The 18,232-nt window shown below is 41.9% G+C and overlaps 1 protein-coding gene across 2 annotated transcripts; it reads right to left on the reverse strand.

Moving 5' to 3' along the window:
* Window positions 1-244: 244 nt before the first annotated feature.
* LOC124013399 (mitogen-activated protein kinase 15-like) lies at window positions 245-16,444 on the reverse strand. Of its 2 annotated transcripts, none has more exons than XM_046327728.1 (14): window positions 15,694-15,777; window positions 14,014-14,112; window positions 13,686-13,715; window positions 12,643-12,733; window positions 10,299-10,429; window positions 9,953-10,116; window positions 7,442-7,581; window positions 7,233-7,290; window positions 6,973-7,110; window positions 6,303-6,408; window positions 2,329-2,680; window positions 2,000-2,133; window positions 1,318-1,470; window positions 245-1,022 (listed from the first exon to the last, which is right to left on the reverse strand). In XM_046327728.1, exons 1-14 carry the CDS (start codon window positions 15,760-15,762, stop codon window positions 828-830), a joined length of 1,860 nt encoding a protein of 619 aa, XP_046183684.1. In that variant the 5' UTR covers window positions 15,763-15,777; the 3' UTR covers window positions 245-827. The 2 variants fall into 2 exon arrangements, with proteins under 2 accessions (XP_046183684.1, XP_046183682.1); XM_046327726.1 differs by lacking the exon at window positions 15,694-15,777 and adding an exon at window positions 16,167-16,444 and having other exon boundaries at window positions 246-1,022.
* Between the last annotated feature and the right edge of the window lie 1,788 nt (window positions 16,445-18,232).

The following is an 18,232-nucleotide window of genomic DNA, read 5'->3' on the forward strand; positions in this document are numbered from 1 at the left end:
TCATCTCACGATATTGTCATGTGCGGGAATCACCAAACCTAACACAAATGTATGTTATTTTAATTGAAAACAAATTACATTCACCGTTGAGTGAGCAGTAGTAACATGTTTTGATGTCAATACAATATGACTATGTTAAGACAAACTGTGACGCATACATTTGGGTGTCAGCGTCCTACCTTTACAATAAACAGAGTGGTGTATACTGTACTACCCATGAATATAAAACATAGATTCACACACATTTTTAAAAGAAAGTAGTCACAATTGCTTGCGGTCATCTTTTTAATATGAAACCACAGGTTTGTTTTACATACATCAACTGTCAACATTTATTTTACTGTGTTGGAAGCACCATTTTGCATTAAATTATATTGAATTTGCTTGCCAGGAAATTATGGCTAAAATAGTTATTTACTTATACACAACATTACAAATCTTCCATTTTACAAAAGTATCACCTGACTCAATCGACATACATTTACACTGCTATGTCTTGTTCCCTCTAGTCTAGTATAAAGCATTTAGGTGTAAAACACTTGCACATTTAGTTACATTAAACTAAGGGTTCATAGTCCCCATTTCCCAACATGACATTATTTCATAAAGAAAATGGGGTTAAATTGACTGTGTTAATTCATTGCCACTTCACTCCATGGATTTCCATCTCCATGGTTACTTCAATATGTGCTGCTGAACTTTTATGTCTTGGAATCATATTTCTCCCCCAACTTTCCACTAGCCAATATCTCCCTGTTCCCTGTCACCTTGTCTCTTGCCCCGTCTGATGTTGGACAGTGTCCCATACATCCAGCATAGTGTGATGGTTACTGGTGGTGTCGACTCCTCATAAGGTTGTCCAGTTCTGTCTTGTTGATGGTGCCGTAAGCCTGAGAGTAGCTGCCTAGTTTGGCACGGGGATCCCCGGCAGCCGCCATGTTGGCGTTACACTGGAAAACCTTCTTACTGAACCTGGGAGGAGGGGGCCGTGCCTCTCGTGACTGAGACTGGGACCGCTGGTTCTATATTTACCCCCCAAAAGGACCAGATGGAGAGAAAATATGGGTTAGAGGGGGAGATTTAAAAATGTTATGAGGGTAAATATGGGACAATACAATTCCTGTCCAATAACAAGAAGTAGTAGGATTCACTCCACAGCAGCTGAGTTCCCTGTTCCCAACATGGTGATAATGAAACAGTGGGAAAGGACATTATAGAAGATGATTTATGTATGGCATTGACATAAAACCTTAATAGTGACAGCAGAAACAGTATATGAGATCATAGAGTATGACCGTGTTAATATAGCCCACTCACCAGGTGTGCAGAGGTGACACACATCCCTGAGGACACAGAGGGATCGTCTCTGCGGACAAGTGGGTTGTTCTGAGGGTGGGAGAGGGTCAGGGAGAAGGAACGGGTACGGCTGACAGGGGCTGAGCGACCGCGCTGCAGAATCTGCTCCATAGACTGACAGATGGGGAGAGAGACATTATTACATATCTTTTCCCCCCATGCATTGTATATTTTTCACTGGACACTGCAAATAACTTGTGCTGTGTAGTGATCATCAACACAATGTTTGATAAATCAAGAGTCTCTGTCTAATACATTTAACTAAACATGCTTGTCTATCCAGTAATCTGTATTTTAGATATTCAAGGTGTCCACTGAATGTTGCTAGACCTCAGTCTGAATTGTGTGCAGTTTAATCCATTCCATTGTATTCTGGTATTAACAAGTGACGCTGCAACTAATCACTGAAGATCCTAGAACAAGGATCAAGGACACACTGATTACTTGCACAAACGCATACGGTACACATATTACATCATGTATCTTAAGAGGATATAAACTGGGTAATTTATTCTGCAACAATCTTTTCGATTTCTTGCTGATTATTGTTCCCACTTGAATTGTATTAAACACGATTTATTGCATCTGTTGTAACTGAACTCTTTCCTGGGATCTGAGTTTTTCCTATAGCTGTGGTACTTACAACAGTGTTGCGAATAGCGCCCTCTGCTGGTGGTACAGTTACATTTTCATTACTCATCTGTCCCTCCAGTTCCCTGCTGGCAGTACCGGAGCGAAAATAGTGAGGTGGTCCAGCCAGATTTCGAACAAAACCATCTGCATGAGAGAAATATAAGATAGTATGTGTCTGTGTGTATGAAGTATGAAGGTGTGTGAATATGGGGGACCAAATCAAATAAAAATGTATTTGTCACTTACCGTGAAATGCTTACATACAAGCCCGGAGGGGATGGTTGCTGTTTTACCACCTCCTAAACAATTGTGCAATTTTGTGTGTTATAGTGTACTCACTGGCAACGTGTGTGATGGGATTATATGTAGTCTTTCCCATGACGGGGCTAGCTGCAGGGCTGGACCTCTCCAGGGACGGCTGGGTGGACACAGGTACTGGTGTAGGTACGGTGATAACTGGACGAGCAGCCTGGTGTTCTGTCTTATCATGAGGGTATTTAACCCTAAGGTCCCCTCCACCATTACCAGACACTGGCTCCAGCCCTCCTTTGTCCTTCCCAGTGGGCCTTTCCCTCCCACGGTCTCCACTGTCACACCCAGACCCTGAGCTAGAGACAGGCTCCTCTTTCTTCCTCGGCCTAGGCATTACATGACGTGGCATTCTCCTTGTGGTCCTCTTCTCTAGAATCATCTTTTTCACAGGATAGATGAAAGTCACAGTATCTACAATCATTTTTATCTGTCATTCATTCCTGAACACCTGTCTCATGTTCTATGTTTGGTTCGCTTACAGTGGACCATTACTGCCAAGTTTTTAACAGTTACTAATAAAATAAATAAAATAATTCCTTTCGGGGGATTATGACTGTGTGTATATACACTGCTCAAAAAAATAAAGGGAACACTTAAACAACACAATGTAACTCCAAGTCAATCACACTTCTGTGAAATCAAACTGTCCACTTAGGAAGCAACACCGATTTACAATAAATTTCACATGCTTTTGTGCAAATGGAATAGACAACAGGTGGAAATTATAGGCAATTAGCAAGACACCCCCAATAAAGGAGTGGTTCTGCAGGTGGTGACCACAGACCACTTCTCAGTTCCTATGCTTCCTGGCTGATGTTTTGGTCACTTTTGAATGCTGGCGGTGCTTTCACTCTAGTGGTAGCATGAGACGGAGTCTACAACCCACACAAGTGGCTCAGTGCAGCTCATCCAGGATGACACATCAATGCAAGCTGTGGCAAGAAGGTTTGCTGTGTCTGTCAGCGTAGTGTCCAGAGCATGGAGGCGCTACCAGGAGACAGGCAAGTACATCAGGAGACGTGGAGGGGGCCGTAGGAGGGCAACAACCCAGCAGCAGGACCGCTACCTCCGCCTTTGTGCAAGGAGGAGCAGGAGGAGCACTGCCAGAGCCCTGCAAAATGACCTCCAGCAGGCCACAAATGTGCATGTGTCTGCTCAAACGGTCAGAAACAGACTCAATGAGGGTGGTATGAGGCCCAGACGTCCACAGGTGGGGGTTGTGCTTACAGCCAACACCGTGCAGGACGTTTGGCATTTGCCAGAGAACACCAAGATTGGCATATTTGCCACTGGCGCCCTGCGCTCTTCACAGATGAAAGCAGGTTCACACTGAGCACATGTGACAGACGTGACAGAATCTGGAGACGCCATGGAGAACGTTCTGCTGCCTGCCTCATCCTCCAGCATGACCGGTTTGGCGGTGGGTCAGTCATGGTGTGGGGTGGCATTTCTTTGGGGGGGGGCCGCACAGCCCTCCACGTGCTCGCCAGAGGTAGCCTGACTGCCATTAGGTACCGAGACGAGATCCTCAGACCCCTTGTGAGACCATATGCTGGTGCGGTTGGCCCTGGGTTCCTCCTAATGCAAGACAATGCTCATGTGGCTGGAATGTGTCAGCAGTTCCTGCAAGAGGAAGGCATTGATGCTATGGACTGGCCCACCCGTTCCCCAGACCTGAATCCAATTGAGTACATCTGGGACATCATGTCTCGCTCCATCCACCAATGCCACGTTGCACCACAGACTGTCCAGGAGTTGGCAGATGCTTTAGTCCAGTTCTGGGAGGAGATCCCTCAGGAGACCATCCGCCACCTCATCAGGAGCATGCCCAGGTGTTGTAGGGAGGTCATAGCTGACAAGGTACAAATCTGTCGTTCTACCCCTGAACAGGCAGTTAACCCACTGTTCTTAGGCCATCATTGAAAATAAGAATTTGTTCTTAACTGACTTGCCAAGTTAAATAAAGGTAAAATAAATAAAGGCACGTGGAGGCCACACACACTACTGAGCCTCATTTTGACTTGTTTTAAGGACATTACATCAAAGTTGGATTAGCCTGTAGTGTGGTTTTCCACTTTAATTTTGAGTGTGACTCCAAATCCAGACCTCCATAGGTTGACAAATTTGATTTCCATTGATCATTTGTGTGTGGTTTTGTTGTCAGCACATTCAACTATGTAAAGAAAAAAGTATTTAATAAGAATATTTCATTCATTCAGATCTAGGATGTGTTATTTTAGTGTTCCTTTATTTTTTTGAGCAGTGGGGCAAAAAAGTATTTAGTTAGCCACCAATTGTGCAAGTTCTCTCACTTAAAAAGATGAGAGAGGCCTGTAATTTTCATCATAGGTACACTTCAACTATGACAGACAAAATGAGAAAAAAAATCCAGAAAATCACATTGTAGGATTTTCTATGAATTTATTTGCAAATTATGGTGGAAAATAAGTATTTGGTCAATAACAAAAGTTTCTCAATACTTTGTTATGTACCCTTTGTTGGCAATGACAGATGTCAAACGATTTTCTGTAAGTCTTCATGGGGTTTTCACACAGTTTCTGGTATTTTGGCCCCTTCCTCCATGCAGATCTCCTCTAGAGCAGTGATGTTTTGGGGCTGTTGCTGGGCAACACGGACTTTCAACTCCCTCCAAAGATTTTCTATGGGGTTGAGATCTGGAGACTGACTAGGCCACTCCAGGACCTTGAAATGCTTCTTACGAGGCCACTCCTTCATTGCCCGGGCGGTGTGTTTGGGATCATTGTCATGCTGAAAGACCCAGCCACGTTTCATCTTCAATGCCCTTGCTGATGGAAGGAGGTTTTCACTCAAAATCTCACGATACATGGCCCCATTCCTTCTTTCCTTTACACGGATCAGTCGTCCTGGTCCCTTCGCAGAAAAACAGCCCCAAAGCATGATGTTTCCACCCCCATGCTTCACAGTAGGTATGGTGTTCTTTGGATGCAACTCAGCATTCTTTGTCCTCCAAACACAACGAGTTGAGTTTTTACCAAAAAGTTTTATTTTGGTTTGATCTGACCATATGACATTCTCCCAATCTTCTTCTGGATCATCCAAATGCCCTCTAGCAAACTTCAGACGGGCCTGGACATGTACTGGCTTAAGCAGGGGGACACGTCTGGCACTGCAGGATTTGGGTCCTTGGCGGCGTAGTGTGTTACTGATGGTAGGCGTTGTTACTTTGGTCCCAGCTCTCTGCAGGTCATTCACTAAGTCCCCCCGTGAGGTTCTGGGATTTTTGCTCACAGTTCTTGTGATCATTTTGACCCCACGAGGTGAGATCTTGCGTGAAGCCCCAGATCGAGGGAGATTATCAGTGATCTTGTATGTCTTCCATTTCCTAATAATTGCTCCCACAGATGATTTCTTCAAACCAAGCTGCTTACCTATTGCAGATTCAGTCTTCCCAGCCTGGTGCAGGTTTACAATTTTGTTTCTGTTGTCGTTTGACAGCTCTTTGGTCTTGGCCATAGTAGAGTTTGGAGTGTGACTGTTTGAAGTTGTGGACAGGTGTCTTTTATACTGATAACAAGTTCAAACAGGTGCCATTAATACAGGTAACGAGTGGAGGACAGAGGAGCCTCGAAAGAAGAAGTTACAGTTCTGTGAGAGCCAGAAATCTTGCTTGTTTGTGGATTTATTTTTCTAATTTTGTCTGTCATAGTTGAAGTGTACCTATGATGAAAATTACAGGCCTCTCATCTTTTTAAGTGGGAGAACTTGCACAAATGGTGGCTGACTTTTTTGCCCCACTGTATGTATGTATGTATGTATGTATGTATGTATGTATGTATGTATGTATGTATGTATGTATGTATGTATGTATGTATGTATGTATGTATGTATGTATGTATGTATGTATGTATGTATGTATGTATGTATGTATGTATGTATGTATGTATGTATGTATGCGCCCCCACACACACACACAATGAGACAGGTGTTCAGTTCATCATCCTCTCTCCCCTCAGTATTACCTCATACAGTTTATTACGGTACTGAACCACCGACAACTGGACATCATCATCCACAGGCAGGATCACATCAGAGTCCAGACCTGGCTCCTTGGCTGGGTTGTGGAATCTCCAATGATATGAAGAGGAAAAACGTGAAGACAACAGCGCAACACAAATAGATGTATCCATTGTTAAATCCAAGACTAGCCATGCATACTGACTTAAGAAATCACACTACTCAGTAAAATTGTAACATAAACAAACAAAATGGAAAACACATACTGGCTGTATCCCGAATGGCACACTATTCCCAATATAGGGACCCTGGTCAAAAGTAGTGCACTATGTAGGGAACAGGGTGCCATTTAGGAAGCAGCCTATATACTGTATATATTTACATGCCTGAACATAAACCCTTTGTTTATAACAGAAATTATCAGCATTGGCATCACTAGAGGATTCACGCATTATGTCATCAAATAGCTTTGCTTGCTCTTTGGGCTAAAGGCTGGGTTACTCTAAAGCTCCTCGTGACCAGTGCTGATTTAAAAAGGACTTCATAAAACACATTTGACTGGACATGATTGATAACCATGTATGAAATGGATGCTGGAGCACAAAAGCCTATATAAAGCTCCTATAAAGCACATCGCACTACATTTTAATGTATGAGATGTGCTGTATAAGGTACCTGGAGACATAGAGGTGCTGCAGGGCCTGCTCAGCAGTCAGCCTCTTGTCTGGGTTGAACACCAGCAGGCGACACACCAGGTCTAGGGCATCTGGAGGCACCGACGGTTGCAGAAGATCCTCTAGAGGCACCTGGGGCCTGGACACAGACAAACACAGTGCAGTGCAGTGAATACATGTCTACAAATGTCTAGATAGCTGACTAAGCACCTTTAAATAGTTTACTTCTGTTGGACCAAGTAGATTTCCACTATGACTTACTTCAGTAGCATCCTCTGAATCACAGAGGCACCATACTCAGATCTGATCGAAAGTACGTCTGGAGAAAAAACAATCACAAATCACTACTAAGGTAATGATCAGTTGGTCAGTTAGGGGCATAACAACTTGATTCCTACAACTAGTGCTCAACAACCAAACAGCACACTAGTAATGATCTGTGAACCCTGCAGCGAGGACTTAATACTCACCCTCTGGGCTAGGGTGTGGAATTGCACTCATGATTTTCTCTATCTGGTTGATGGTGGAAGTTCCAGGGAAAAGGGGCTGCCCAAGTAGCATCTCTCCTAGGATACAACCTATACTCCACATGTCTACCCCCTTTGTGTATCTGTAGAAGAAATCAAAGACTTTTCATGGACTGACTTCCAATATGCAGGTTTCTGCATGGCTACTACTTACTCACATCAAGTACATTGATGTCGCAAAAGGACAACTCATTTTACCATTACAAACTTACAATAACAATATTTCATTTGGCCAGCGCATTTCTCACCCTCAGCCCACATCATTTTCAATGGCAGAGAGAGAAAGAGATAAACATATACATTAAAAAGTGGAGAAAAAAAAAATATATATATATATATATATATATACTTCATTTTCATCATCTCCATCTCTACCCTCAACATCATGTGAAAATGGCGCTTTTCTATGTTTGGTAGTAGTATTTCCAATGACGTCATCTAATTTAACCAATTATGGATGTGTGCATTTCACCTTATATATATATAAGGTGAAATGCACACATCCATACAAAACATAATCTGGTGTGCGTCATGTGATTTTTATCAACAATGAGTAGGAAATGCCTACTCATTATTGGTTAAATCAGATGATAGAAAAGCGCACACACACACACCCCTCTGAGGTTATTTTAATGGACAAAAAAAATTGCTTTTCTTTCAAAAACAAGGACATTTCTAAGTGACCCCAAACTTTTGAACGGTAGTATATATACAGTGCCTTGCGAAAGTATTCGGCCCCCTTGAACTTTGCGACCTTTTGCCACATTTCAGGCTTCAAACAAAGATATAAAACTGTATTTTTTTGTGAAGAATCAACAACAAGTGGGACACAATCATGAAGTGGAACGACATTTATTGGATATTTCAAACTTTTTTAACAAATCAAAAACTGAAAAATTGGGCGTGCAAAATTATTCAGCCTCCTTAAGTTAATACTTTGTAGCGCCACCTTTTGCTGCGATTACAGCTGTAAGTCGCTTGGGGTATGTCTCTATCAGTTTTGCACATCGAGAGACTGAAATGTTTTCCCATTCCTCCTTGCATAACAGCTCGAGCTCAGTGAGGTTGGATGGAGAGCATTTGTGAACAGCAGTTTTCAGTTCTTTCCACAGATTCTCGATTGGATTCAGGTCTGGACTTTGACTTGGCCATTCTAACACCTGGATATGTTTATATTTGAACCATTCCATTGTAGATTTTGCTTTATGTTTTGGATCATTGTCTTGTTGGAAGACAAATCTCCGTCCCAGTCTCAGGTCTTTTGCAGACTCCATCAGGTTTTCTTCCAGAATGGTCCTGTATTTGGCTCCATCCATCTTCCCATCAAGTTTAACCATCTTCCCTGTCCCTGCTGAAGAAAAGCAGGCCCAAACCATGATGCTGCCACCACCATGTTTGACAGTGGGGATGGTGTGTTCAGGGTGATGAGCTGTGTTGCTTTTACGCCAAACATAACGTTTTGCATTGTTGCCAAAAAGTTCAATTTTGGTTTCATCTGACCAGAGCACCTTCTTCCACATGTTTGGTGTGTCTCCCAGGTGGCTTGTGGCAAACTTTAAACAACACTTTTTATGGATATCTTTAAGAAATGGCTTTCTTCTTGCCACTCTTCCATAAAGGCCAGATTTGTGCAATATACGACTGATTGTTGTCCTATGGACAGAGTGTCCCACCTCAGCTGTAGATCTCTGCAGTTCATCCAGAGTGATCATGGGCCTCTTGGCTGCATCTCTGATCAGTCTTCTCCTTGTATGAACTGAAAGTTTAGAGGGACGGCCAGGTCTTGGTAGATTTGCAGTGGTCTGATACTCCTTCCATTTCAATATTATCGCTTGCACAGTGCTCCTTGGGATGTTTAAAGCTTGGGAAATCTTTTTGTATCCAAATCCGGCTTTAAACTTCTTCACAACAGTATCTCGGACCTGCCTGGTGTGTTCCTTGTTCTTCATGATGCTCTCTGCGCTTTTAACGGACCTCTGAGACTATCACAGTGCAGGTGCATTTATACGGAGACTTGATTACACACAGGTGGATTGTATTTATCATCATTAGTCATTTAGGTCAACATTGGATCATTCAGAGATCCTCACTGAACTTCTGGAGAGAGTTTGCTGCACTGAAAGTAAAGGGGCTGAATAATTTTGCACGCCCAATTTTTCAGTTTTTGAATTGTTAAAAAAGTTTGAAATATCCAAAAAATGTCGTTCCACTTCATGATTGTGTCCCACTTGTTGTTGATTCTTCACAAAAAAATACAGTTTTATATCTTTATGTTTGAATCCTGAAATGTGGCAAAAGGTCGCAAAGTTCAAGGGGGCCGAATACTTTCGCAAGGCACTGTATGTATATATATATATATATATATATATATTCAAGCCTAAGTGAATGCCTCAGATACTTGGGAAAAGTAGGCCGTACAGTGCACTGCTCCATGTAATCCCAGTGCGTGTGTACCTTGAGGAACCCAGCAGGATCTCAGGAGCTCTGTACCACCGCGTCGCCACATACTCTGTCAGCGCCGGGTTCCCAGGATCCTCCTGGATCTGGCAGAGAGACCTCGCTAAACCGAAGTCACAAAGTTTCACAAAGCAATCCGTGTCAAGTAGAATATTGGAGGGCTATGGGAAGAGAAAACTCAATTCAATCATGTCATCAAAATAGTTATTCTCCAGATAAACAAAAGAAGAATTGGATAGCATCACCCATACTGGTGGCACCAGCGCATCTGCAAATGCAATAATGTCTTAATCTCAACATGCACAGTTCTTAGTACATTGACAATTTAACCATTGTACTGTACCTTCTGGTCTCTGTGGATGACATTGCCTGAGTGCAGGTATTTAGTGGCCTTGAGGAGTTGATGCATGACATAGCGTTTATGGATGTCTTTCAGCAGGTTGCCTTTCTTTATCACCGCGTGTAGGTCGGTGTCTGCAACACAAAGGTGGTAAAAACACTAATAACCAACAGGAATCGTAACCAAATGAAATCATCCAGAATTTAACATTCATTCATACCACACTTAGAATAATGACACTTTGAAAACACCTTTCCACAAACACACAATGAACCACAAACACAGGATTAATTTAGCAGTCAAGTGAAGGACAAATCAGACATGTCACGTTTCCCATAAACAATCTACGCACTCCTGCAGTGTGGCAGTGGGCGAATGCCAGGGGCACCAGGTGCAGTGATGCGGGTCCACACACTAAGAGATTAGACTGCAGGGAACAGAGAGAAGTCCAATATGTGGACTCAGCATGCATAGTAGGCAGGCAAGAGGAGAGGAGCCCTCCCCCATCACCCTTTCCTCTGGTGCCAGGTTTAAACTGCTGAATAACCTTGCAGCTTGCCTGCCTGCATTCTTTGTGCTGTTATTTTAAAATGGCCAACCCAATCAAATTTAGCACAGGCGAGGTGGCCAATAATAAATACTGTGGCAAAGCCTTGAAAATGTATTTTTGTAGACATCAGGGTGATTTACACAATCAAGTTGTCAATGCAAGCATCCTGCATGTACAGTACCAGTCAAAAGTTTGGCCACACCTACTCATTTAAGGGTTTTTCTTTATTTTTACTATTTTCTACATTGTAGAATAATAGTGAAGACATCAACACTATCAAATAACACATATGGAATCATGTAGTAACCAAAAAAGTGTTAAACAAATCAAAATATATTTTAGGTTATTCAATGTAGCCACCCTTTGCACACTCTTGGCATTCTCTCAACCAGCTTCATGAGGAATGCTTTTCTAAATATCTTGGAGTTCCCACATATGCTGAGCACTTGTTGGGTGCTTTTCCTTCACTCTGCGGTCCAACTCATCCCAAATCATCTCAATTGGGTTGAGGTCGGGTGATTGTGGAGGCCAGGTTATCTGACGCAGCACTCCATAATTCTCCTTCTTGGTCAAATAGCCCTTACACAGCCTGGAGGTGTGTTTTGGGTCATTGTCCTGTTGAAAAACAAATTATAGTCCCACTAAGTACAAACCACATGGGATGGCCTATCGCTGCAGAATGCTGTGGTATCTATGCTGGTTAAGTGTGCCTTGAATTCTAAATAAATCACAAACAGTGTCACTAGCAAAGCACCCCCACACCACCTCCATGCCTCACGGTGGGAACCACACATGCGGAGATCATCTGTTCACCTACTCTGAGTCTCACAAAGACATGGAGGTTGGAACCAAAAATATCAAAGGACAGATTTACACCAGTCTAATGTCCATTGCTCGTGTTTTTGACCGAAGCAAGTCTCTTCTTATTATTGGTGTCCTTTAGTAGTGGTTTCTTTGCAGCAATTCAACCATGAAGGCCTGATTCACGCAGTCTCCTCTGAACAGTTGATGTTGAGATGTGTCTGTTACTTGAACTCTGTGAAGCATTGATTTGGGCTGCAATCTGAGGTGCAGTTAACTCTAATAATTTATCCTCTGCAGCAGAGGTAACTCTGAGTCTTCCTTTCCTGTGGTGGTCCTCATGAGAGCCAGTTTCATCATAGCGCTGATAGTTTTTGTGACTGCAATTGAAGTAACTTTCAAAATTCTTGACATTTTCCAGATTGGCTGATCTTCATGTCTTAAAGGGGGGGCAGGTAGCCTTGTGGTTAGAGCGTTGGTAGCTGGATCGAATCCCCGAGCTGACAAGGTACAAATCTGTCCTCTGTCCTCTGCCCTTGAACAAGGCAGTTAACCCACTGCTCCCCGGTAGGCCGTCATTGTAAATAAGAATTTATTCTTAACTGACTTACCTAGTTAAATAAAGGTTACATTTAAAAACAATTAAAATAACTTATGCAAAGCTGTCATCAAGGCAAAAGGTTGCTACTTTGAATAACCTCAAATATATTTTGATTTGATTAACACTTTTTTGTTTACTACATGATTCCATTTGTGTTATTTCATAGTTTTGATGTCTTCCCTATTATCTACAATGTAGAAAATAGTACAAATAAAGAAAAACCCTGGAATGAGTACAGTAGTCCAGTGTCCAAACATTTGACTGGTACTATATATCTGTTATTACCAAATAGGCATTTTATATGATACCATCTCACATATCACCACATTCCTCAAGTGAAATCAAATTCATATTCAAAATGGATGTAAACAAATAATGCACATAAGAGTCCTCACCCATGTATTCAAAGACTAAGTAAATATCTTTGTCATTTTGAGCTCTGATGACATTGAGCAGTTTGACGATGTTGGCATGATCTCCAAACTCCTACAGGGAGAAATACACAACAGTTTAGATAACTCGGACGGGGACACACACACACACACACACACACACACACACACACACACACACACACACACACACACACACACACACACACACACACACACACACACACACACACACACACACACACACACACACACACAATTGAGTGAAATCAGTGTTAAGACTTAGGGATAGTGACATAAGCAACACCACCTAGACTGTTCTTAACGTTTAGATGTGTTGTTATGTAAACCCTCTCCACTATGGTGCCAGTGTTTCTGTGGGAGATGGCAATAGCTGATTATGGACACTGACACACAGTTTATGGACTTGGCCTCTGTTTTTCCTGGCCGCAGAGGATGGGAACAAAAACTGACCACACTGTTTTCTTTTCCCTGTGTGACCAGTTTTCTGTTCACTTTCAATAGGTCAGAATATATGGCCACCCTGTGGATGATTAACTAAGCACCAAATCACACTGCAAACTGTCCACAAGACTTTTAGTAGTCTCTTTAAAATGGTACAGGTGTTGTATCTGTGAACCTGGACTAAGGCTTCTGTTCAACTATAGAATAAACTAAACAAAACTGTCTCTGTCTGGACTACGAGTCTTTAGCATATGGAATTATTTTATGCATTAATTTCAAAACCACCACATTTATGTGAGATTTTCGGTTCTAGGTTGCCCAGATTATGTTAAACACAATTTTAGATACAACAGTTCAGCACTTGGCAGGGTCTCATCAGCATCAAGGAGTTTTCCTGAAAAGCAGGAGCCATCTGGAGTTTACATTACGGTATGCAAACATGGTCCCAGTGTACACAGCAACATGACCAGTCCACTCAGGCTATATACACCAGCTGGCTGCGGTTGGGATCCATTTCAAACCATTGAACCACTCACTTCAATTTTCAATTGTTGCTAACTGAAATAGATATTCATTCTTACCTGAAGAAACATGATTTCTCTGAATGTCCTCTGTGGAGAAAAAAATAACATTGGGAAGACGTAGGAAAGGCCAAAGTCATTTTAATTGACAATGTATTTAATCATTAACGGACTAAATGAAACAAGTTGTTTGAGAACCCCTGGCCCTTACAGTATTGCCATAAAATTATAATTAGATATAGTCAAGGTTGTTGAACAGGGACTTTTTTGTTACGCTCCTCAAACTTTCACAACATATATTAAGATATATATCTGTAGCTGCATCTACTTTATGGCAGACAAAACTAGTAGCCAATGTCAATGACCAATATCATCATGTATCACAAACCTGGGCATCAGTCCTATTCCTGAAGGCATCAAATATTTTCTTTACAGCCACAACTTCTCCTGTCTGTCTGTCCACAGCCTTCCATACAATCCCATATGCCTGGACACAGAGTGGATAAAGAGATACAAAACTGATAGTGAATCATTATCGGGATTAAAAGGTAAAACAAAACAGCCACAGGACTGTAATTGAGCCCTAAGAAACACAGGGAAGTAGAGTGGAGAGTAAGGAAAGAAAACGTTCTAGGGAGCGATTACTAAGCACTTTTAGAGTCAGCAGCACACCAAGGAGAGGTGACTGGTTATGACATCAATGGGTGAGAAGAAGAGAAGACATAATAAGGGAACACTAGACACTGGTCCCTCTGGCGTCAGTGACTTCCTGCTTAGCAAGGCTAACTTTAATACCGTCAGACAGACTGAAAACTGGGGAAAAAAGGTTATTCAAGGAAGACTTTTGGGGGAAAGTTAGTCTTGGAACTTATAATGGTACTCTTGGTATTGTAACCTAGGAATAGTGCCCAACAGCAGCACATCGGTTTTTCCCCCCCTTGGGTAAAATTGAATTGTAGTAAACGTGCCGAAAGCTCACTCCACAGCTAGCTTGAAATGTTGCCGATGGAGCTATCCAATTGGTGCCTTTTGTATAGCTCAAACAGTTGGTACGTTGTCAAGGAGGAGGGTCACATGTGTTTGTGAGAATACGATCACTGGTTCGAGTATGGTATGGGGGCAGGGACAGTGGAGGAAGACTTACTGTGAGCATCACACTAATGTCAGTTTCATTACTGTATTATTGACTGTGTTTGTTTATTTCATGTGCAACTCTGTTTGTTATATGTGTCAAACTGCTTTGCTTTATCTTGACCAGGTCGCAGTTGTAAATGAGAACTTGTTCTCAACTAGCCTACCTGCTTAAATAAAGGTGAAATAAAAAAATGAACACCTGTGTAATAGGACCGATGGCCTCCCCTCAGGGGAAGGTTCTAGGTAGTATTGTGTGACGCATCTACATGACTCAACAGTTTGCCACCTGGCACTATACAGTTCAGAGATACAATAAGCATCATAGGCTAGATCTAGCACATGGTGAGACTCTCGTTGTTTTGTCAAGAGAAAGAAAACAGGTCTTCCATTATCCTATGTCTGGGGGGAAAAAAAACAAAACAAAGGATTTTTCTATTTCCCTTGTATCAAAGTCTGCTGATCTGGCTGAAAGAAATGTCTTGTTCTGAAAAAATGTATAATCCTCCAGTTTATGACATCAGTATTCAAAGTTTGGGGAATTTTAAGAATTGTTCTTACAGGAATGACTAGGGAAAAGTAGCAATGTGTGTAATTCAATGACTATTTCTATAAAATAAAATGGATTTCAAAAGCGACCACTTGTTCTTTATTTATTTGCTTGACAGCAGTGAGTGTGCAATTTATATATATATATATTGTATTAATATTGTATTAACTTACCTTTATTTAACTTGGCAAGTCAGTTAAGAACAAATTCTTATTTACACTGACGGCCTACCCCAAAACCTGGAAGTCGCTGGGCCAATTGTGCGCCGCCCTATGGGACTTAATTACCGCCGGATGTGTCTGTCATTCATGAGTTTGACTTTCACATTAAAACAAATAAATGTTTTCCCCAGAACTATAAAAACTGGGGACAGACAAAATTACTTACCCCCTTTCCAAGTCTTTTCTTTATTTCATATTTCATGGAAATATGATCCTCCACTTCCGTGACGTTCATCCTAATTCTTTGTTTAGTTAACTCTTATGCAATGTTTTTCATTCCTTTTTGGTAATTACAAAGTAACAGTCAGCCACAAGTAGAAATTCTGCAAGGAAACACTTGAATCATCTGTTTTCAGAACGTTCTTGATCAAGGCAACAATGTATCAACTTCCTTTGCAGCTGCAATCTCCATATGAGTACACTAAAAAAATGTAACACCTTTCGTTTGAAGGAGTTGTTGAATGTAAACAGTTAAATACAAAATCACGATTCATGTGTTGTTTGGCAGCCAGTTCTACTTGCAGCAGCGCGCTAACTAGCTTCTTTGAACTTCTGCTCTAATGTTGAATGGTTATTGATTAATCACTGTCGTTGCCCACCGATACATTCCTAATTAAATATCTCCCTCCCGAAAATTACCGATGGTCTTCTTTGAAAGTTCTGAAACAGTCCGGTTCAACGATATCGGTGACGGGTGTTGATTTCTGGATACAAACAAGCATATCGGTTCGTTTCGTAATTGTTTGTCGTCCTGGAGACGCAACTATACGCTGCTGTACGGTTTCCGAAGTTAAAATGTACTATATCGTAACAATTAATGGAAGAAAAAAAATAAGCTTTTTGGTCTTAATTTAAGGTTAGGCATTAGTTTACCAGTGTGGTTAAATTCACGATTAAAATAACTTTTAAATTAGATCAATTGTAGAAGTAGGCGGGATTTATGACTTTGTCGCTATGGTAACTAGTGACAACCGTTCCAAAAGCTTTTAAAGGAGCCGTATGCTTTATTTTATGAATCGATAAGTGGGATGCACTGCACTGTTCGGAGATTGTGACAGCCGGTTAAACGGCATCCCTTGAGAAGGCAAGAACAAGATGTATGGCAGGAGAAGTGCAGTATTATAAGGCGACATATACTTGGAATATGGAGGAGGGATGGAGGGGAAAAGAGGCTGAGGAGGTCTAAGAGAGAGAGGGGAGCTTGAGTTGGTTAAAAATGGCAGAAAAAAAGGGTATGGTTTGTTAAAGAAGAATGGTAGAAAGTATAAAACAGAGTGAGCTGAAGACAGGAGGTTAAATGAAAGTGAATGAGGGCGAAGTATCAGAGGTGATAGGTGTGGTTCTTGGAGCCTGAGGCTTGCGCCGAGGGTCAGGATAAAGAAGAGTCTGTGACAGTAGGAGTGAAGCTTTTGGAAAAAGTGGAACCTTGCCTTTTGGCTGATCCATGTGGTTTCAGGGTGGGTGAAAACAGAGTTGGGTGCTGTGGAATCATTGGTGAGGGTAACCAAAAGTGGTCTTTTGATAATTTGTGTTTCTGCTGTTCAGAGGGAGAAGGTGCTCTGCGTTAAACGAATGGGGGCGTGAAATGTGAAAGTTGACCAACTGAAGGGGAAGATTTCCGGTGTTTGATGCAACACAGACATGGTGGCATGAGTGGTGAAACAGAATAGTCATTGTCTGTTCTTTTGAGTTTTGATGTTGAGTCGTTGCCCGACAAATTGATTTTAGGATATACAAGTTATCCTGTACAAGCTTTTGTGACAAATACATCACATTGTTACAGGTGTCAAGCTTATGTGCATGTGGCAGCAGTGTGTAGGAGGGAGGTTCCTATGTGTGAGAAGTGTGCAAAGGGCATGAGACAAAGGAATGTATAACATTGAGGAAAGTAGTGGTATGTGTTAATTGTAGCGGTGCCCATGGGGCTGGGAATCAGAAATGTTCTGTGCAAGAGACCCAGGTTGAGGTTTCAGGGTTAGAGTAGTGCAGAAGTTGTCATAGGCTGAGGCAGTGAAGAAAGTAGAGGACGATGGGTCAAGGGGTAGGGATTCTGAGATAAGTGGTGTGAGTAGTAGATCTGTACAAGTACAGAGGGATAGTTCAACAAGTAAATATGTTTCAGTGAGATTGGATTTTTAGCATTTATAGCAATGGTTATCAACTGTACTGCAGGGATGGAACTGAAGTCGCAGAAAACGTAGGTTGTGGTGGCAGCTGCAGAGGTATGAGTGTGCGAGACATCAAAAGAGTGTGGTAGTTCCATTATTTCAGGTTGTTGGCCCGAGGAAGGACTAAATAGATGTAAATAGTGGAGTAGGGTGGTGTTATTTTTTTGTGAGTGTTGTGTTAGATGGTAGGGTATTTGTTTATTTTTTTCAAGCAAAGTATAAGGGAGTTGTCCTCCAATCTAGTAGGTAGCATTAATGCAACATTTATTGAAGCCAACCACCGTTAAACCTCAACGAAGAAGACGCACCCAAGTTGTTGTGAGGCCAGAGCGCTCGGATCAACCCTTACTCCTCATCCAGTGTGTGCTCTGAACGCTCCGAGAGTGTAACGCTCTGAATTTATAAAACTGACAATCTAACAACGTTCTGAATTTTTACAAAATGCCCAGAGCACACTAAGCGCTCTCTGGTACTCCAGTGAATTTACAAACGCACCAAGTGTACCAAGCAAAATGTGCAATGAATGACCTTAGAATT

This window comes from Oncorhynchus gorbuscha, linkage group LG24 (genome assembly GCF_021184085.1).
Source record: "Oncorhynchus gorbuscha isolate QuinsamMale2020 ecotype Even-year linkage group LG24, OgorEven_v1.0, whole genome shotgun sequence".
Classification (NCBI taxonomy): domain Eukaryota; kingdom Metazoa; phylum Chordata; class Actinopteri; order Salmoniformes; family Salmonidae; genus Oncorhynchus; species Oncorhynchus gorbuscha.

What these genes read in the sequence shown, in the direction of transcription:
- LOC124013399 (XM_046327728.1), bottom strand. Translation starts at nt 15,762, where the DNA reads ATGAACGTCACGGAAGTGGAGGATCATATTTCCATGAAATATGAAATA. An exon ending in GAGAAATCATGTTTCTTCAG is followed by an intron (nt 12,734 to 13,685) that starts GTAAGAATGAAT and finishes TTCTCCCTGTAG; the next exon opens with GAGTTTGGAGATCATGCCAA. An exon ending in TCATCCACAGAGACCAGAAG is followed by an intron (nt 10,117 to 10,298) that starts GTACAGTACAAT and finishes CTCTTCCCATAG; the next exon opens with CCCTCCAATATTCTACTTGA.